The 23,626-nt window shown below is 26.0% G+C and overlaps 1 protein-coding gene across 1 annotated transcript; it reads right to left on the reverse strand.

The window, feature by feature from the left end:
* Positions 1-16,298: 16,298 nt before the first annotated feature.
* On the reverse strand, positions 16,299-20,918 carry LOC127256550 (probable auxin efflux carrier component 1b). The gene is made up of 6 exons (XM_051282607.1): positions 19,555-20,918; positions 18,197-18,473; positions 18,016-18,101; positions 17,767-17,924; positions 16,755-16,831; positions 16,299-16,665 (listed from the first exon to the last, which is right to left on the reverse strand). The coding sequence occupies exons 1-6, from the start codon at positions 20,633-20,635 to the stop codon at positions 16,599-16,601; spliced, it is 1,746 nt and encodes a 581-aa protein (XP_051138564.1). The 5' UTR covers positions 20,636-20,918; the 3' UTR covers positions 16,299-16,598.
* Between the last annotated feature and the right edge of the window lie 2,708 nt (positions 20,919-23,626).

Below are 23,626 nucleotides of genomic sequence, written 5' to 3' on the forward strand. Positions count from 1 at the left end.
TATAAATTTTAGTGAATTATTAATTTTTCTAAATAATAAAGTATATATTATATGTATTATTAAATTAACAAGATAATCCTCCATCCTGTGTGTTTGTTTGGGGGATTGGATTTAATTTTCACTATTCATTCCATTTTTTCCCCAAAAAATATCAAATTAAACACCTATTTTTTATTTTTTATATTTTACTAAAAATCAATTTTACATTCAAAACATCACATCAACACCTATTTATATCACATCATACAGCTATTTAAATTCAAAATTTTTACTATTCAAATCCCAACTCAAAATTCAAACCCCCAAACAAACACACCCTCAAGAAACAATAGGAACATTTGAATTCGGCACGAGATTTAAGAAATAACAATCAGTATAAAGTAGATAGTAAAAGATTTAAATATTCTTGTTAGTATATTTGTTTAAAAAGTACTAAAAAAATAGAAATAAATTATGGTGACATGATTATTTATGAAAATATGACTTTTGTTTTGGAACGAACTAAAATATAAAATGAAATTATTATTTCGGGACGAAATAAATATATTTATATGTCTATTTATTGTCCAAATAATTTTATTCTTCCAATTATTATAATTTGAAAATATTACTACTTCCGTCCGACTCTAAAATTTTCATTTACTTATTGCGTGTTGATGTTTGAATATTAATTATTTTATAAAAAATATAGTACAAATCAAGGGAAATAAGCAAAAATACTTCTATTAGTGTCTTATAATACTATTATAATAATATTTATACAAAAATTTATACAAATATAAAAATATTTTTAATGTTAAATACAATGATGCAAAAGGTAAATGAGACCCTTAAAATTTGACGGAGAAATTACAAAATAACAATTATAATAGCATTAGTGACCATATATTGTAAATATTCTATTATATTTTTTTGAAATAAAAAATATTAATACATTTTTATTAGAAAAAAAATCTACACTAAAATTATTATTAGTAGTATTATTATTTTTTTCTTTAATCTTTTCTATGCTATATATACATATTCTCTCTCCCCGTCCCACATATCATGTCCACGTTGCCGTTTCTGTCCGTCTCACATACCATGTCACTTTCCTTTATTGGAAAATGATTATACACCTTAATCTATTTTAAACTTTTTAATTTTATTTTTTTAAAATTTTAATTAAACTAATTAGTTATTTTAATCTTAATTTATAATTATTTATATTATAGGATAATTATTTTCACTAATACATTCTTAATTATCTACTAATTACACCCCTTCTAAAATACTTTGTAGGACAGAGAGAGTATTTTTTAATAATTATTTTTTATACATATATTTTAAATATATTTAAATTAAAACCGAAACTAAATAAACACTATTTAATAATGCATTTCTTTTATTTGGTATTTGCTTGTAATTTCAAACAAAATTAATATATTTAATTTGTAGGACTCTAAAAGATATGTTAATTCTTTTTATAAAATATTAAATAAAAATACTATTTGAATAAAAAATTTAAATTAATACTCACCTTCAAATTAATTTCAATTCACAATCAAACAAACTTAAAAAATTTATAAAAATAATAATTTACAATTTTTGTATGTATATTATTTCCTATTTATATTATTTACAATTTAGTATATAAATATGTTTTATGCACTTTTAAATTGTATTTATTTTGTGAAATACTCCTTTCGTTTCATATCTATCTATCAATTTACTTTTTTTATATAATTTTAAAAATATTAATATTATATTGAGATATAGTAGAAATAAATATAAAAAGTATTAAACTATTTTTATTAGTATTGTATGATATAAATGTAATGACATTTGTGTAATATATTATAAATTGAAATTGTATTTATAATGTTAAGTAAATAATATAGTTATTAAAAAAAAATTAATACTTTATTATGAAACAAATCAAAATAAAAAAAAAATAGATAAATTGTCAATGGACGAAATGAATAATTTTAAGATATTATTTTTTATATGATAAATACATAATTGTGTAAGAAATCTAAAGTACAATAGAATTATAAGTAAAATAATTTTTTATTTTTATTATAAATGAATTATATATGAATTTAACTCACAATAAATAAACTGATATAATCATTGTAGGAGAGGGAGTACAAATAAATGATACTCTATCTAATTATGTGCTAAAATATTTAGGCATTTATTTTAATAAATATGTAGTAATAATAATTATTTTCTATTTTATAATAAAAAATACAAAAAATGTGATATATGTTTTTTGCTAGAATATAAAAACTACTTCTTTCGTTCCAATACAATAGTGATGTTTACTATTTTTGTTCATTCCAAAATAATAATCTCATTTTCATAAATAACCATATCACTATAAAACTATGATTATTTTTTCATTATTATTACATAATTGTCATTACTTTTTACACTAATACACTCGTAAAGGTAAAAAAAATCTTTTACATGTATTTTTTTACCCACTATCAATATAATATCAATATTTTTTAAATCTCGTGTTGAATATTTTTTTAATACTTCACAGCACAAAAAACATAGGTTTCAATGGAGGAAATAATTTTTTTTAACTTAATTTAAATATAATACTCCCTTCGTCCCACATAATTTATTTCTATTTTTTATTTTTGTCCGTCTCACATAATTTGTTCTTTCTTTTTTTGAAAAATTAATTATACACTTTAATCATATTTTAAAATATAAAATTTAATTTTTTTTTTAAATTTTAATTAAACTATTTAGTTATCTTAATCATAATTTATAATTATTTTTACTAAATAATAATTATTTTCACTAATATATTTCTTAACTGTTTACTAATTATACTTTACTTAAATTTTCGTATTTACAGTAATAAATCCATATTATATAGAAGGTGTGAAATAATAATAATAATAATAATAATAATAATAATAATAATGATGCGAGCGTGGAAGGTGTGAAATGATTAGTGTTTTGGAACTTTGGTCAATTCAACGACACGCGTGTCTCCATTGATTCCACTCCAGTATTTTAATATTCTGTCGGTTATACTAGAACGTTCAATTACAAAGTAAATATTTCATTAAATATTTTATTTCTTTCTCAAATACTCATATTTTATATCACATCATTATTTTTACACAAAAAAGTAAAGACAAAAATGTCATTACACTACCTTTAACTATCTACTCTAATTAAAATACTATTATTTTATAAAAATCGCGCCAAAAATAATTGTATACCTTATGTGTGGACCGAGGGAGTATTTTTTAGAGTAAAAATTATTTTTATCTCATTATATAATTATAATTATCAATTTTGATTTTACTGAAATTTTTCTATTAATTTTGATCTCATTTAAATTAAAATTTATTAATTTTAACTCCATAGTGGCTGATAGGGATTAAATCCGTATTGGATAATTCGGAAAGGTTACACGGCAATCCAAACATCTAACACAGGTTTGTTCATTATCATGCACTGAACATGGCCGTATTTATATTTGGGATGACAAAAATAGACATGGCACAAAACCTCAGTCCGAACTCGGCACAAAAAAAATATATATATTTGAACCTAAAAAATAAGTTCGAAAATTTTCGGGCAGGGTTCGGGCCCATAAAAGTCGAATCGTGTTTGACCGGTCCTATTTTTCAAAAATATTATTTACTATTGAATATATTTATATAGTATATGTTAATTAATGATATAGTTACAAAAATTAAGAGATAGTTTGGCGATGAAGTTCTTAACATATGGGTATGAGTTCAATTATCACTTTGACCATTTAAATATAATTTTTATTAAATTAGTTTAAAATTTAGAAAATAAAGAAAAAAATTACTCAAAATAAATATAAAACGGATAGGTCCGGTGTGAAGGCTGGCGAATTGCCACCCACGGTAGGGGCGGGAAAATTTCGAAAATATCGAAGTTTTGATATATCGCAAATTTTGGTACGATATGATATCGTATCGTATATTTTCGGTACGGTAACAGTATAGACTTTTGATATTTTCGGTTATATCGAAAAAATCGACATACCGAATTACTTTTTATATGTCGGTATTTCATTATTTTCGGTATTTATAGTTACCGAAATTATTGTTTTTTTTTTTTTTTTTTTTTATATTTCTGTATTTTGGTATAATGCGGTATACACTGTATTGTTTAAATTTTCGATATTTCAGTATAATACGATATACATTGATACCGTTTAAATTTCGGTATAAATCAGTATATACCGATAACGTACGAATAGTTTGGCATAGTGAATAATCGGTACGGTACAATATAAAATATAAGTCATACGAATTTTCGATATACCGATTTCTCGGTTCGGTAACGGTATGATAAATTACCATACCGAAAATTTCGATACGGTATGCGGTATACGTTATAAATTTCGGTATACCGTACCGAATCAACCCTAACCCCTTGTTCATACTTTTGTTCACGGTCGTGTTCATACCCATGTTCACGACTATGTTCACGACCATATTTTGAATATGGTCATATTCGTTATCATTTTTTGTTTTTTATTCAAATTATTTCATATATATAATTATATTATAAAGAAAATATTTTTTACAATTATTTAAAAATATAAAAAGTATTAAATTTTAATATACCACGCGAGTGCCATAGGTATTGAAGACTAAATGTACGAAATTTTTTCACTTACAGGACTATTTTAAAATATTTTTCAGTTACGAGACTAAAATGATAAAAAAGTCAATTACAGAACTAAAGAAACGGTTGACCCAAAATTTTATATATAAAAAATATTTTTTTTGTCATTCAAATTTATGTTTACTCTTTTTTTTTTTTATTGTAATTTTTCATTTTTTTAAATAAAAAGGTACATTATATATTTTATTTGGGTATTTTTTTTAACTCCCAAATATACTTTATTGTAATTTTTCATTTTTTTTAAATAAAAAAGTACATTATATATTTTTTTTGGGTATTTTTTTTACTCCCAAATATTTGAGTATTTAATTGAATGACAACTAAATCATTACTTTCTAAAAATATATATATTACCAATGGAGTTGAGACGGGACCTTCAATCTATAAACTATGAATAAACATATACTAAGAAAGTATCAACTATATAGCAAGATTCAATAAGAACCGGAAGTCCAACTATAAAAAAAAGTGCCAAAAAAGTTACCAGAATCGAAAACTCGGAAGCCCATTAGCATCGATTCGAAAAATACTTCTGTTGAGCGCAAAAAAAATAAGGTCAGAGTTTAAGTCCAAGAATGATGAATGGATAGGTCCAATGGCGATCTAATGGAAGGCTAGGTCATTTGGTCGGATGGTTGTTGAGGCCAGGCCGGTCGTACGGTTGCCCATACGGACAGTTTTTATCCGAGTTTTGGCTTAAAACAGCTACAAAGGTTATCAATGTAGAAACGGTTTTGGTGGAACGGCTGTTCGGTTTGTCACAAAGGTTACCAACTAAAAAAAGAATTCAGACCGTACATATTGATAACCGACGATGAAGCAAGTTCGGACGGTTGTGATCGGTAACTGACGAGGAAGCGAGTTCGAACGATTCAAAGGTAACCGATGTGAAAGCGGTTTTTGACGGTTACCGACATGGAAGAAGTTTTCAAGGGTAACCGACATGGAAGCAGTTTCGGACAATTTGGTTTAATACGTATATAAGCAAGCACCCTTAACGATAGAGGATGACATATTCAATGAGACAAAATTCCAAGAGAATCTCATTGTGAATCGTTATTTTATTTCCATTTTTCCTTTTCAGCTTTACTTTTCCTTTTCACTTGAGGATTTATAGTCTCAAATTTTATTGTTCAAGTTCGAAATATATTTTTGAATTTTACTTTTTATTTGTTAAAACTTTACCATCAACAAATTGACGACCACAGTGGGAGAAAGACAAAATTGTTGATCATATGTCTAACGAAAATTTTATACAATTCTAATCTAGTCGAGTCATTGCAAGGAACTTATGGCATGTTCTCAATCTCCAAGCCTCAACACAGCCATTGGGGCCACCACGGCAACTCCACCATCAATCCACACTATGGAATCGTCTCTATAATACCATCCAAATGGTTAAAACATGCTCAACAAATGAACAATTAGCAAACGCCAACCCTGCAGATAATGTTGCACGAGTATCAAAACTTAATACATAATATGCTTGATCAAGCCCCTGTCGAAAGTTTCGCTTCAGTCCGAGCCTTCACCTCTAATAATGTCTCTGTTGTGCCTTCAGACAAACTTCGTAGGGCCGTCGTTCGTGGATAGCACTATTTCAAGTGCTATAGCCCCTAGTAGGGCGTTGAGAAAGAAAACTCCCATCACTTTTCCAAATAATATCCCTCTCGGGACTCGGTCTGAGCCGTTTCAACATAGGGATGACCGATCTGGAGGTCATCTCCATGATCTCATTCCAGTTCCGGATCATCATCCGGTTAGATTGGACCCAGACAACGTCGCACACGTCTTGATGGTTCATTTCGTTATGACTCCACATGTTACCAATAGGCCCGCATATCAACGGGCATTCGCTGAGTGAATCATCAATGAACATACTCTTCCCATGAATTATTGACCACCCAACTTTCACGCATTCTCGAAAGATGATAGGTTTTCTACTATTGAACATGTAGGGCGTTTCACGGCCCAGTCGGGTGAAATCGGTAACAATCTCTTTTATAAATTACAGTTGTTCGGTTTGTCTCTGACCAAGACGATTTTTTCTTGGTTTGTTAATCTGTCACCTGGGTACATACACACATGAGAAGATTTGAAAACGACCTTTCACGCCAGGTTTTTCAATCATGTTCCAATGGTGTCCTTAATCGATTTGTTGGAAATGAGATAGATGCCAAAAGAATACGATGCATAGTTTATAGAAAGGATTTGGTTGATGAAGGGCAGGTGTCCGACTGTAATCGAGACAAAAGAGATGACCAATCTGACGGTCCGAAACATGTATGGACGACTTCGAGATACATTAATCTCCTAAAATCAAAATTCAAAATTAAAACCTTACAAGTAATTTGATATAATTTTTGTACAAGGAATAAGTGATAAATATTTATAAATATGCCCCAATTATTTGAAAATTCAATTCATTAAAAAAAAATCTCTTACATTATTAGTTTACTTATATATTTTTTAAAATATTATTACGTTATATAATAAGTAAATATTCATGATATTATATTCATTATAATCCATCAAATTCAAATATATATAAATTTTGTGGACGAAAGAAAATTTTATTGTTTTAACCGATAGTTATAAAAAATACTACTTTCGTCTAATTTGAAGATATACGTTTATTTTTTCCACCAAATTTTAAAAATTATAATATTTTAATTATACTTGGTGTGAAAATAGTATAAAGACAGCTTTTTTATTTATTATTTTTCTTTGGTGTAAAAATAATAATATGATTGTAAAATATGAATATTTATAAAAACATAGGGTATTTTTAAATAATTATTTTATAATTTGATAATATAAAATACAAATATATACAAATAATTTTTATCTATATTTAAAATTTATTATTTTTTTATAAAATTAGTTTTAAGTTAGTTATAGATAAATAATTAATTTTTTTATTTATTTGTATTATATAAAATGTTATCATCTACAAAATGATATTAATATTACATATATTTTATTTAGATACAATTTTAAAAATATTTAAAATACCAACAACATTACTCGTGTAAAAATTAATAAAATAATATAATATCTTATTATTAATAAGTTACTAATTTACACTATCTAAATTATTATGTCCCTAGCCAAATAAGGGGGTGTATTTAATTGAGATTTTAATTGATTTTTTTGGATTGTAAAAAGTCTATGGATTTATATCGATTTAGAAAATCCACGGAGTGAGTTTGATGGATTTTAGTAATTGATTTAGATGGATTTTAGTAATTGATTTAGATGGATATCTACATATTTGATTGAATCATTTATGGATTTATAAGGATTTTGCAGGATTGAAAAATAATTTTTATGGATATATATTAATTATATAAATTTATATCAAATACAAATTGTATAAATATAATATATAATTATTAATAAAAAATTAATATTAATAAATAATATATAATTATTAATAATGTAAAAGTATTGTAACATCTCTAACACAACTATATTGTAGATTATTAATTTTAATTTTATAATTTTAATATTATATTATTATTCAATATATCAAATTAGTTTTATATTTATTTATTAGTTATTATTATTATTATTTATATAAATTTTTTACATAAAAATAAATACGTATCTAAATAAATATATATATAATTTACAATTTTTGAAAAATAATATTAAAATAAATAAATAAATAAAAATAACGATTCAACAAAAAAATATATATTTACATATCTATTTCATCGTCATCGGAATGATAATATAGTGTATTTGATAATTGAAAAAGAAGAATTACACCGGAATGATAATATATTATATTCGATAATTGAAAAAAAAGACGACAGTAATATATATTTACTATGATAATAATATTTTTTAAAATTATATTTATAATATAAAAATATATATTTAAAAAATTTATAATAATTTGCTAATATATTTTAGTTTTAAACTATTCCTTCCGTCTCATTGAAAGGTTACTATTTTTCATTTTCGTACGTCCCAAAACAAGGTTACCATTTCCTAATTTAGAAATTGTACTACCTAATTAACATAATAAATACCCTTCCAACTTACACTATATTACACAAGTGCCATTACTTTTATATTACACAATACTAATATGGGTATTTTCGTCATTTTCACTACAATCCATTATAATACTAATCTTAAAAAATCTACATGTAAAAAGTAAATGACAACCTTGCACCGGGACGGAGGGAGTATTATTTTTATTAAAAATTAGTTAAAACAACAAAATACCCCCCGTGGTTTACCAAATCTGCTGAAAACCCCCCGTAGTTCTAAAACTCCAAAAAACCTACTCGTGGTTTGTAAAACGTTGCACACTCGCCCCCCTTTTAAATCACACTAACGCTGTTAAGCCTTATCATACCGTTATGCCCCTGCCGCTGTGGTTTCTCTCTGTTCTGTTCTTTCTTCTTCTCTTTTCCACAATTTCTTTCTTTCATCTTCTTTTTTTCCCTAAATTCTTCTTCACACATCTTTTTTCTCAATTTTTCTCTTCTTCTTCTCCAATTTTTTTTTCAGGCCATAGCAGTTCCACCAATTTCTTTCTTTTCTTCTTTTTTCCCCAATTTTTTTTTTATTCTTCTTCATCTCCAATTGTTCTTTGAAGAATGAAGAATTGCAAAAAAATAAGAAGAGAAAGAAGATGACGGGCAGAAACGACTGGAGCAGGGAAGAAGAAAGGAAAGAAAAGAAAGAGAATAAAGAATAGAAGGGAAAGAAGAAAAGGAGAAAGAAGGGGTTGAACATCAGATTTTTTTTTTTTTCTCCAATTTTTTTTTTCTTTCTCTATCTTTTTTTCCTTAATTTTATTTCTTCTTATTTTTTCTCCCTATTCTTTCATCCACGGTTGCAAGTAACAACAAGTTCTTTCTTTCTTCTTAGATTGATTTCAAATCTTGATGTCAAATTGAATTTTTAGATTCATGGGTTTGGTAAAAACAGAAGAAGAAGTATTTCTGGGTTTTGGTAAAACAGAAGAAGAAATCGACGGTGAATAATAACTTACGCATTCTCATCTTCATCTCTATGTCCGGTCAATTAATTGTGATAAATTTGGTAAAATTTATGTTGTGTTTAGCGGATTTAAAATAATAAAAAAAATGAATTAGGAAGAAGAAGAAAGAAGAAGAAGAACGAGGAAAAAGAAGAACGAGGAAGAAGTTGTTGTAAAAATAGTCAATAAGGGTATTTTAGTAATTTTATACAGAAATATATCACTCTATGGACCAAAAATCGCATTTTAGGCGCTTGATATACAACCTCCATTAAATCCTAACGGATGGGGGATTTTTTGCAACATTTTACAAATTACAAATAGGTTTTTTGGAGTTTTAGGACTACGGAGAGTTTTCAGCAAATTTGGTAAACCACAGGGTTTTTTTGCTGTTTTGCCTAAAAATTATAATAATATTAATAAATATTATCATATTATTTAATCCATCCGTCCCACGTACCATGTCCACGTTGCCGTTTCTGTCCCTCCCACATACAATGTCACTTTCCTCTTTTCGAAAAATAATTATACACTTTAATCTCATTTTAAACTTTTTAATTTTATTTTTTAAAAAATTTTAATTAAACTAATTAGTTATTTTAATCTTAATTTATAATTATTTATATTATAGGATAATTATTTTCACTAATACATTCTTAATTATCTACTAATTACACCTCTCTTAAAATACCGTGTCTACAGTGTAGCAGACACGGTATGTGGGACGGATGTAGTATTACATATACAACAACAACAACAATAATAATAATAATTTTAAGAATACATCAAAATCTGTGCTGATCATGAGAGATTCTAACCTATACAAAATTTTCACAAATTTCCATTAAAATCTATTGAAATCCATAGATTTTGATTAAATCTAAATGGTTGAATATTTCAAGATTTTAAAAGAGTTTTAAAAATCTGTATTGAATACCTTAAGATTTTAAAAATTTTGATTAAATACACCCTGATTTTGAAAGTCCAACAAAATTATACAAAATTTAGATTAAATACACCCCCTAAGTCATCCTTGTTAGAGTTAAAAAATTTAAAATATTTTATATAGAGATTATATTTATAATTAAATTATAAATTTCCACATAGAAACACACATTTTATTATTATTATTATTTTGCTTTAATCACCTTAAAAATATTATTATTATTATTATTATTATTATTATTATTATTATTATTATTATTATTATTATTTTGCTTTAATAACCTTTAAAAGAATTTATTTATGTATAAAATCGGAAAATGTAAATTATATATATTGTAGTATTAATTTTATTTTTAAATTGAAGAATCTTTTTAATGTGGGAAAAAGATTTACCTAAAAATGGGTTTTGGCTTTTTCCTCAGCTGAAAAGATGGAAAATACTTGCTTTTTGTTTGTTCTGTTTCCACTATCTTTTTTATTATATTAATTTGAAAAAAAATGTCTTTTTTACACCTTTTCTATTTATTTATTTACAATAAATACAGCATTTATATTTGTATATCTTACAACTAATAATGATTATTGGATAAAATAAATTAGAATTTGGACTTTTTTTTTTTAAAGCAAGCATGATACATGTGTTTGGTATTTGAATTAGATCGAACAAATACCAGACTCTGAACTGTATTTGAATCAAAAATTTTGATTAATAAAAAATATTTGCAATATTTACAAATAATCTGAACTTAACCAAAATTAAGAAAAAATACATTAAAATTCCAATTAAATAAAAATATTTATAAATACTCTAAACCGTCGAACGGAAATCGAATATGCTCTCATCCATCCCTTAACAATCTATCAATTTTTTCATTTTGGTCTGTCCATAGCAAAGTATCCATTTTCGTTTTTAGTAATTGTACTATCTCCCTAACATGAAAAATACCCTTCCAATATACAATATATTACACAATTGTCATTACCTTTATATCATACAATACTAATAGGGTTAATTTAGTCTTTTTATTTTTATTTCTACTTTATCCCAATTACTAATATTTCTAAAACTCCGTGCAAAAAGCAAATATATAGATATGAGACGGAGAGAGTATTATATTATTTTTATATGAGTAGTGATGTTTGTATTTTAAAAATTTTTAACATTATATTTCAATAAAATATATATACAATATAAATATTATTTTGTAGAGAATAAATTTTTTATAATACAAATAAATAATATATATATTTATTTATAATTTACTTAAAATTAGTTTTATAAAACATGATGGGTTTTAAATATAAATAAAAATATATATTTATTAAGAAAAAAATAGAAATAAATGGGTGTTGAGTTCGTCCTAGGTGTAATATCTTAGAAAATTAATTTAATTAATTTGTATTTGTTAAATATATTTTAAGATAAATAATTTTACTAAAAATAAAAATTAGTTATTTTTTGTGAGACGAAAATAAAAAATAAAAATAAGTCATTTGTGACGGAACAAAAAGAGTATATACACCTCATTAACTAACAAGTCATGTTATATATATATAAATATTGTGAGTATAACATTTGCTACAATTCATATGTTATCCTATAAATTATTTATTGTCTATTTATATATTAAGAAAAAAATAATTATATTTTATTGATATATAAAAAGTCTAAAAAATTTTAATAAATATTTTCATCATCATTCAATTGTGTATTTAGTTATTTGAGTATGTATTTTTTTTAAAAAAAAAATTGTATGATTTAAAAAATAAAATAAAATATTTTTTGATGTAAAAAATGATATTTGAACTAAAGAAAAAGTATATCATATGCAATTTATATATAAGATAATAATATGCTTAAATGTATCTACTTTTAAAAATTAATACGTATTATGTCATAAAATAATAAGCTTTTTTTTTTTTTTTTTATTTTTCTATAATATCAGTAGTTTTTTTTTAACAAAAGAATTATATTTTCTCTCTCCCGTTGAAAGGTTATTATTTTTTATTTTCGTCTGTTCCAAAACAAGGTTGTCATTTCCTAATTTAGTAATTGTACTACCTACCTAACATAATAAATACCCTTTCAATTTACACTATATTATACAAGTGTCATTACTTTTATATTACACAATACTAATAGGGGTATTTTCGTTATTTTAACTACAATCCACTATAATATTAATATTAAAAAATTTATGTGCAAAAAGCAAACGTCATCCTTGTTCCGGGACCGGGTAAGTATTATTTTTTCTATTATTTTATTATAAAAGATAAAAGAAAATAAAAAATACACATCCTATTAAGATTCAAGTAAAAAAATAAAGAAAACTTTTTTATCAACAAATGGAGAGCAAGGAGTAATATATTAATAGTAAAAAAAAATATTTTTTAATATAAATAAAAATACACTGTTTAAATTACAGTAAAATATACGAAAATAAAAAAATATACTCCCTCCGTTCTAATACAATAGACTTGTTTATCACTTTTGTCCGTCTCAAAATAATAGTTTTATTTCTATAAATAACCATATCACCATAAAACTACCTCTATTTTTTTATTTTTATTACACAATTGTCACTATTTTTTACACTAATACACTCACAATGGCAAAAAGAATTTTTATCTATACTTTTTACCAACTACTAATATAATATCAATATTTTTTAAATATCGTATTCAATCCAATTAAAACTATAATTTTGAAACGAAAAAAGTATATAAATATGATTAACAATAATAATAATAATAATAATAATAATAATAATAATACTCCCTCCGTCCTAGATACCATGTCCACATTACTGTTTCTGTCCGTTCTATATACCATGTCACTTTCCTTTTTTGAAAAATGATTACGCACTTTAATCTCATTTTATTTTTTTTTTAATTTTAATTAAACTAATTAGTTATCTTAATCTTAATTTATAATTATTTATATTATATGATAATTATTTTCACTAATATATTTTTAATTATTTACTAATTATATTATTTTTAAAATACCGTACTTACAGTGTAACAGACACGGTATTTAGGACGATACGGTATTTAGGTCGGAGGGAATAATAGTGTTGTCGGAAAAACAAATACTGGCTCAGCCCTTAGCTTAGCTTCGGCAATAAATGCTCGCCGTTGCCTACACTACACTTTTCCTGCTGCATTTATTATTCCATTCCTCCCAACGGCTACTAAGTAAGAAGTTATTTACTGCCACACCACATTGACAATAATACTATATTCGTACCGATTATCGTGTTTCATTTACTGTACACACAAAAATTTTAAAATAATATAATAATTAAATTATTAAAAATATATTAGTAAAATAATTATATTATAATAAAAATAATTTTAGAATAAAATTAAAATAATTAATTAATCTAATTAAAATTAAAAAACTTAATATGATATTAAAATGTATAATTATTTTCAAGAAAAAAAAATAACAAAACAAATGAGATAGATGAAAATGAAAATATGAACATGATAAATGGAATGAGGGAAGTAATAAGCAAAAATTGTACAAAATTCATATCCTATAATTTCACAAAATTGCGCCATATATTTCATATTTTCTAAACTGTGTCAATTTGTTTTTTATATTATCATAAAACTCTAGGTTTAACTTCTTCGGCCGTCTTTATTTACAGTATTTGACCTGTGCGCACTCAAATTGTGAAAATGTTTAAAAATATTTATATCTAAACGTCTAAAATTATAAATCTATCTATTTTCTCTTGTATTTAGTCCATAGAACAAAAAGGAAATTTTTAGAACAAGAGGAAATAAACTATTCTTGAGTATATTTATTGTTTCTTGATATTAAATATAAAATAATAATAATATATTTGTTATTTTGAAAATTTTTAGAAATGAAGATTCTGAAACTTATTCGTATTTTAAGCGCGTGCCACTGAAATACCGTTAAATAAATAAGGATAGCCAAAGAAATCAAACGCAAAGTTTATAAAAATATGAGGAAGTATAAAACAATTTTAGAAGTATTGGAAATTTAACGTTATTTCCGAAAATCACATATAAATTTTGTACAATTTCACATAATAATAATAATATCACTATTTTCACCCGTTGCTTTTTATTGAAAACAAACATTCATTACGTCCACTTAATTTGTTCATATTTATTTATTTGTGTTCAATATAAATTATTATTCTTTTAAAATAATATTAATATATTTAATAATATTTTAAATTTTATTTATGATTAATATAAACTAACTTTATAAAACTATGAAATTTTAAATATAAATATAAATATTTATTCTTTGAGAACAGAAAAATAATATTACATCCGTCCTATTTACTATGTCCATTTTTTTTTTTTATTTCCGTTTGTCACTTTTATTTTTTGAAAAAATATTATAGACTTTATTCTCATATTTATTTTTTTTAATATTAATTACACTAATGAGTCATTTTAATTTTTATATAAATTTATTTTATTAAATAATAATTATTTTCACTAATACATTATTTTACTTTTTATATAAAATTATTTTATTAAATAATAATTATTTTCACTAATACATTCTTAATTATATACTAATTATATTTTTTTTTTCTAAATTATCGTATATATATTAAAGGGTACACGGTATTTGGGAGAGAGAGTAAGATTTTGAGTATATATTATATACTCCCTCCGTCTAAAAACTATAATTTGGTTGTGTTTGATACGAAATTTAAAAAATATTGATAATTGGTAAAAAAATATAATTAATTTTTTTTTTTTGCTCTTATAAGTGTATTGGTGTAAAAAGTAGTGACAATTGTATAATAAAAATGAAAAAATAAAGGTAATTTTACGGTGATATGGTTATTTATGAAAACAAGATTATTGTTTCGGGACGAACAAAAATGGTAAACAAGACTACTGTATTGGGACGAAGAGAGTATTATAAATAGAGAAAAATAAAAAATACTTTCTTCGTCCCAAAAACATTATCTTATTTTTCTATTTTCGTCCGTTTTAAAACAATTATTTTATTTTCTTATTTAGTAACTATAGTCTCCACTTTATAACAAAATTATTCATATTTTTTCGAAAGTAGCCATAATTATTACTCTAATATACTTTTTAAAATCATTCAAAAAGTAAAAATATTTTAATATTTTACTAACTACTTTATACTAAATTTTAATTAAATATTATTATTCCTTAATTCACATGTCTAATATCAAATCAGCCACTTTTTTTTTTTTTTTTTTTTTAGAAAGAGTTAGGTTGTGTTTGTTTGGAGGTTTGGATTTTGAGTTGAGATTTAAATAGTATAAATTTTAAATTTAAATAGTTGTATGATGTAATATAAATAGATGTTGATGTGATATTTTGAATGTAAAATTAATTTTTAGTATAATATAAAAAATAAAAAATAAATGTTTGATTTAAAAAAAAAATGGGATGAATAGAAAAAATTAAATCCAATCCCCCAAACAAACACTCCTTAATATTCCATTAAAATAAAACTAATAAAATATTAATTAATTAATTAATTAATGTCGCCGTCTACCCACTCTCTTATTCACCGCTTTTTCTCCTCCTACGCAGATTGTTGTTTGTTTACATCGTAATAAATAAATAAATAAATAAATAAATAAATAAAAATAAAAGAATTTAATTAGTGGGAGAGAGAGTGGTGTTTGTTTTTGTTTTCTTGCAGATCGATTGATTGATGTAAAGTAAGTGCAAAAGTTAAAATGATAATAATAATAATAAAAGGAAAAAGACATATAGAAGCAGAAAAGAGGGGACAAAAGGACAAGAAAAAGAAAATTCTCTATTTCCCACTGCACCCCTACACCTACTGACCTACACTACACTTCACTACAATCAAAATCAATCCCACCCACCTACTACCTTCCCTAATTAATTAATAATAATAATAATAACCTGATTTTCTTCAAGGGCAAAATGGGGATTTCACTTTTTGTTGTTTGTTGTATGTTGATCAGAGACCCAACAGAATGTAATAGACTAGTGTGATGGGGAGAGCTATCAGCATCCCAAATATAACCCTGCAAATTTAATAATTATAAAAAATAGTTAAATAATTTAATTTAAGGTTTAAATAAATAATAAATAAATAAATAAATAAATAATTCACCCAGTGCTGAGGATGTCGGGATGGACATTGTATTCCTTGGCAAAGACGAATGGGACTATCCCTTGTGGAAGAGCTGCCTAAATGTATAAAAAACTCATCATAAGTTAACTTAATTAGAGAGAGATTTTTTTTTTTTAATTAAAAAATAAAAATTATAATAAAAAATAGAAAAAATTGGTATAGAAGTTTTAAAAAAATAGTATAATTTGTATTATAAAAAGAATCGTACCTATTAGAAAAAAATATATATATTTTTATGACAAATTGAGTATAATATTTTATTAAAAAAATATATATTTTATTTTATAACAATTCAATATATATATACACGTTTGAATGAAAAAAAAAAAAAAAATCTATATTAACAAAGTCTTAATTAAGCTCCGCTTATATAAAACATTTGAAGTATTAAAAAGTGCTCATAATTTACACGTGTTTTGAATTTCTAACGTAAAATTTTTTTGTAATAAGAAAGTGATTTTTTATCTATATTTTTAAAATCTCTTTTAAAACCTTCTTTGTATAATGCGAAGATTTTTTATCTATATATATATATATATTTTACGTGACAGAGGATTTCATGCAATAATTTTTTTTTATGTATAAGGGAGGGTTATACAATTTCTAAAGTAAAATTGAGATTTTACGTTGAATTTCGAAAGCACAAAGAGGTTTCATGCAACGTTCTTTCAAAGTATAAGAAGATAACATACAATTTTTAAAAATAAAATAAAGATTTATACCGAGTTTCGAAAGCAGAAATGAATTTTATGCAACATTTTTTAGTTTTACCACAAGTTTTTATTGTTCAAATTCTTTTTTCCCCCCCCCCCCCCCCAAATTATACTACAAATTTATTTTATCTTCAGAATATCACGTCAACCTCTATTTATATCCTACCAAATAACTGTTTAAATTCAATTTTTTACTATTAAAAATTCAAACCCAAAATTAAACCCACGGACAAACAATTAGTTCAAAAGAATCAAGGAATGTTGAGATCGTTTGTTACCTGCACAATGGCAACGTGGAGGAGCACGCCGCGGAGGCCGACAGCGATGGAGGCGGCGGCCATAACTGCCGGCCCGGTGAGGAACCGAACGGCCATCGAGAAAGCCGCGACGGATTTCCCACACGCGATTATTCTCGGCTGCAATGCCATAAATAAACCTGAAAACATTGCGAAATCACATCGACACCCCGTTACAAATCAATTTCAAACACGATCCCAAAAGATTTAAAACGTATAAAATTTCGTTACCGAGACTAAACATGGCCATTCCGAGACCCGCGTCGGACAATATAGATATCGACTTGGCAACAATAGCCGGCATCGCGACATTCCACCTAAAAAACAAAAAAAAAAAGTAAAACGATAAACACATCAACAATCGAATCGATTTTCAATCTTCGAAGGAAATTTAAAAATCTCGATTGCGTACTTGAACGAAATTAGGGACCATGAGAGGCCGATGAGGCTCGAATAGGTGTTGGGATTGCGGATGAGTTTTCGCCACACCATAATGAGAATTAGCCGCGTCATGACACTTGTCGGGGGCATTGCTGCTGGCTTCGGCTTTGGGTCTGCGCTCGGCTTCGGGTGAAGCTCCGTCGTGGAGCTCGATCGGAGCTTCGACAATGTCGGGCCGTCTACCTCAGCCCCGTTTAAACCTCGCTTATTTCCGAAGCTAAACTCGTCGCAACCGAAATTGTCGTAATCTACGGACAATTATACAAAATATCATTTTCTATAATACTTTCACAATTCATTAAAAAAAATATAATAAAATAGAACTATAAATCATGAAACAACAGCAACAGCTGTATAACATCCAATTACTCACAAAAGGCACGAAAGCACATAATTTATATTAATATAATACAAACACAACACATAATATAAACTCGTACAACACATACAACAATTGTAATATAAACTCGTACAACACATGCAACAATTGATTTTAGCACCGTAACATTTCCTAAAAACTCCAATATCAAACAAAAACCAAACAAATGTATATCTTATACTCCCTCGGTCCTATAAAAGATGTCTTTCTTGGGAGTTGGTACGAGAATTAAAGAATAATAGTTCTTCCTCCGTCCCACAAGAAGGTTGTCATTGACTTTTTGCGTGTTAGATATTTGAATATTAATTATGATATCAATCTATAGTACAAATCAAGAAAAGAAAATAAAAATATGTTTATTAGTCTCTTATGAGACATATACAATGATATTTGTCAGAGTAAATGATTCAAATATAAGAATATTTTTTTAATGTTAAATACAATGATTGCAAAAATCAAATGGCTAACATTCTTGCGGGACGGAGTATAAAAGACTAAATTATCTTTACTTTTTAAAAATTATATATTAGAATAATAATTATGGATATTTGTAAAAAAATATGAATAATTTTGCTGTACAATGCCAACTATATACTATAATTTCTAAGGCTATGTTTGTTTAGAATTATTAAAAGTTAAAACTCCACATCAATTATTTTTTTTTAAAAAAAAAAAATCGAATCAAACAAATACATTTTTCATATTTTATAGTACTCCATAAGCTATGCATCATCATCATCAACAACAAATGAAAATCCATAGTTGAAGCAGACAAAAATGGCCGCAATTTCAGGAAATGGTGACAAAAACAGAGAACAGAGTTCTCATCAAACATGGAAGATCAACACGAAAAAGACAAACAACAAAAATTCAAACAACGACAGATGCAGATGATTCCAAAGAACAGTAAAGATCCCCAATCGAAGAACAGTAAAAAATAATTGAATTACCTTTGGGAGGAGCTCCAACATTAATTTCATTACCATAATCACCTCCACGGAAGACATGAATTCCACCTTCAGATACAGGGGAAGCACTCGAGCTCCAAACGAACATGTGAAGGTCCTTAGCCATGGCGGTTTCAGATCCTCCATTAACCTTCCTTTTAGCACCTGAAACAGGAGAGAATATTCCAACACTTGCAGGAGGAGCAGGAGGAGGAGGAGGATATTTCGACTGGTTTTCTTCATCAAACCCTAAGTTCCCAAAATTCGATTGCCTCGGACTAACACTGTTCTTCCCATTCACCATCGAGTAGAAATCGGTGTGGTTGAAGCTCGAACCTCTAGGAGTTGGATTCCTCGACGATTGCAAGGAATAAATCTCAGCATTGGTTAAATTCGACGGCCTCGGCGTCAATCCGCCATGGGACCTTCTGGAGAAAACCTCCGATCTGGAGCTTGTGGATTTCCTCACAGTGACGTGAAGCTTACCGTCTTCTCCGACCTCAGCTTCGGTCTGCAGAGGCTCCTTACCGTCCAGAGAGATGATATCGGAATCGACTCTGAAGGAGATTATGGAGGCGGCGGTGTCGGGGAACTGCTCTGCGATGAGCAATCGAGCGCCTCTGAACTCGAAGAGGAAGAGCATTAGGGTATACCAAATGATGCACTGTAGAACGACGATTTGGACCATTAAACTGCCGGAGAAGTCGCCGTACATCCCCTTGAGGAGGGGGATTCCCATCACGAGCGTGTTGGGGAGCGTGGAGAGGGAGAAGAGTGTGATTGACCACTCGAGGCAGCCATTGGAGCTGGTCCAGGACCACACGGCGAGGACGGCGAGGACGATGAGTTTCTGCAGAGTGTCGGCGGCGATGAAGCGGAAGTTCATGGCGTAAGGATTGTTGGTGGAGATGAAGTGGAAGGAGAGGAGCGGGACGGCAAAGAGCGCCACGAAGCGGTTGATTCCGGAGCACTGATCCGGCGTGAAGATCTTCCACCATTTCACGGATCCGTACGCGAGAATCATGGCGACGTAAAGGGGGACCACGGCGGTGAGGACGTGGTAGAGGTCGGTGGCGGAGATCATTGTGTCCTAGCCGGAGATAAAAAAAAAAAAAAAAAAAAAAAGCTTCGGTAATGGCGGCAAACGGAAGGTTTTCCGATCGATTGCTCAGTTCAGTTCAGTACGATCTCCTCTGCTTAACGGCAATGGTAACTGCAATGAAAAACAATCGAATCGATTCAGGAGAAGATGAAGAAGGAGGAGGATTGGGAAGGAGAGAGGAGATGGAAGGAAGGGGGAATCGGAATCAATGGCGGAATCGGAACGGAAGAGAAGAAGCTGCTGATATGAAAGGGGATGGAATGGAGCTCAACGAAGAAGAAAGCCTTTTATAATTTGTACTCACGATAAATTTATGTAAGTTATTATTATTATTATTATTATTATTATTTGAAAAGTTATTTTTACTATTTTTTAAAGTTAAATATAAAAAATATATATATATTTGTAATTTTAATGAGTTAGAAATTAAAATTTTAAAATTTATTGGAGAATATTTAGAAATACTATTAAATAAGAACCTGCGAGGAGATTAGACACCGAGTTTATAAAATTACGAGGAAGTTTGACACAATTTTAGAAGTACGGTGGATTTGGCGCAATTTTGTATCCTCTAGTGCAATTTAGTTTTTTTTTTGTTTTTTCTTTTTTATTTTCGCTCATTTATATTCTCTCATTCACATTTAATTTGTCCATTATTTCTATTTTAATCCGTCTTATATAAATTATCTTTTTTTAAAAAATATAATTGTACAATTTAATTGCATTTTAAAATTAATAATTTATAATTTTTTGTTTTAATAAACTATTTACTTATTTTAATTTTAATTTATAATTATTTTTATTAAATCATAGTAATTATTTTCAGTAATATACTTTTTAATTACTTACTAATTACATAATACCTAAAACTAAATAGGACAAATTATATGGCCAGAATGAATAGTTTATTTTATTTATAACAAATAATTTTTATTGTTCTTGCTTAAATTAATAATAACTAATTTGTTACTCTTTTTTTTTTATTTATCTTATTTGTAAGTTGTATCCAAACAAAATTATACTTGCTTTGTCTCCTATTTATCTAGCTGTTTATTTTTTGCACAAAGTTTTAAAAAATAGTAGTATTATATTGGAATATAGTATAAATAAAAGTAAAAGACTAAATTAATTTTATTAGTATTGTATGATATAAAATTAATGATATTTGTGTAATATATTATTAAATTAGAAATGTATTTGTAATATTAAATAGATAGATTGTTATACTCTATCTGTTCAAATACAATAGTCTTGTTTACCCTTTTGTTTATCCTAAAATAATAGTTTCATTTCAATTATATAAATACAAATAATTCTATATTAAAAATAAATTAATCTAATTAATATTAAAAAAATATAAATTATAAAAGTTAAAATGTAATACTCGCTCCGTCCTACGAAAGATTGAGCTTTTTGTCAATGATACGGTATTTTAGGTAACGTAGGTTATTAAGTTATTAATAATAAGCTGAGATAATATTTTATTATTTTTTTATATGTGTAATATTGTTGGTATTTTAAATATTTTTAAAATTGTATCTCATATGCAATATGGATATCATTTTGTATACAATAAAATTTTGTATAATACAAATGAATAAAAAATATATTTATTTATTTATCATTACCCTAAATTAGTTTTTTATAAAATGAAGAGTTTTAAAGGTAGATAAAAATATTTGTTAATTGAGGAGAGAGATAAAAATAAAAGGGTCTTGAATAGGTCCTACATGTAACATGTCAGATGTTTAATTAAATTAATTTATATTTACTAAGTATATTTAAGATTAATAAACTTACATAAAATGAAAAAGGATCATTTTTTGTGATGACACGTACCAAAAAGAAAATAAGATCATCTATGGCGGAACGGAGGGAGGATATGTATATATATATTCTTAAAAAGGTGACATAAATGTACAACTAACAAAAATGGAGGGAGTACTATGTAATAAGAAATCGTTTGTTTAATAAGTACTACTAATAAGAAATCCTTTGTTTAATATTTTCAATTTCTTTTTTTTTTTTTCAAAATTTCTCCAAACATAATAAATTCAACATTTATTTATTTATTTCAAAATTTCTCCAAACATAATAAATTCAACATTTATTTTTTCTTTAATAACATCAAATCCAACTACTTATTTCATGTCAACTATATAATGCATGTCTTAAGACATCTCTAATGTGTTGCATTCATTTACTCTTCCAATCAAACACCATTTTTGGTGTTACTATATATATATATATATATATTTTAATTTTTCTTAGTAAAAGTAACTATATATTAATTTTAAAATATTTATAATTTTTATTTAAATTATAAATATAATATTATACATATAATTATTTTATACAAAAAGTTAAAAAAAAATGTCAAAATCTCTTACATATTTTCACAAACCAATAAAAAAATATTACTGCAAAATTTCAAAAAATTCATTTCAAAATAGACAGATGAATTATATTGTACTTTCTCTTTAACAGTATACTCAAATATTTTAGTATAAAACTTAATAAAAATAGATATAATAATAATAGTTTACTATTTATAGTAAAAAATATTTAAAAAATGTTATTTCCACCTGTCCTATAAGAAGAATATTATTTTATATTTTTGTCCGTCTAAAAATAAAAATATCATTTCCTAATTTAGTAATTGTACTATCTATCTACCTAAGATAATAAATATTATTTGAACTTTCAATATATTACACAAATACCATTATTTTTATATTTCATCGTACTAATAGAGACATGTTTATCTTTTATCTTCTTTTTTTTTATTAGAAATCAATATAATACTAATTTAAAAAAATCTACGTGCAAAAAACAAATGGTGCTCTTGTTGCGGGACAGAGGGAGTATGGTTTTTTTGCTAAATAAAATATTCTTGCTCTGTCTCAATTCAAAATACTATTTTTATTATTTTTGTCTGTCCTATTTCAAAGTATTTATTTTTTATTTTAAAAA

This window comes from Andrographis paniculata, unplaced genomic scaffold (assembly GCF_009805555.1).
Source record: "Andrographis paniculata isolate CXL003 unplaced genomic scaffold, ASM980555v1 Contig56END, whole genome shotgun sequence".
In the NCBI taxonomy this organism is placed as follows: Eukaryota; Viridiplantae; Streptophyta; class Magnoliopsida; order Lamiales; family Acanthaceae; genus Andrographis; species Andrographis paniculata.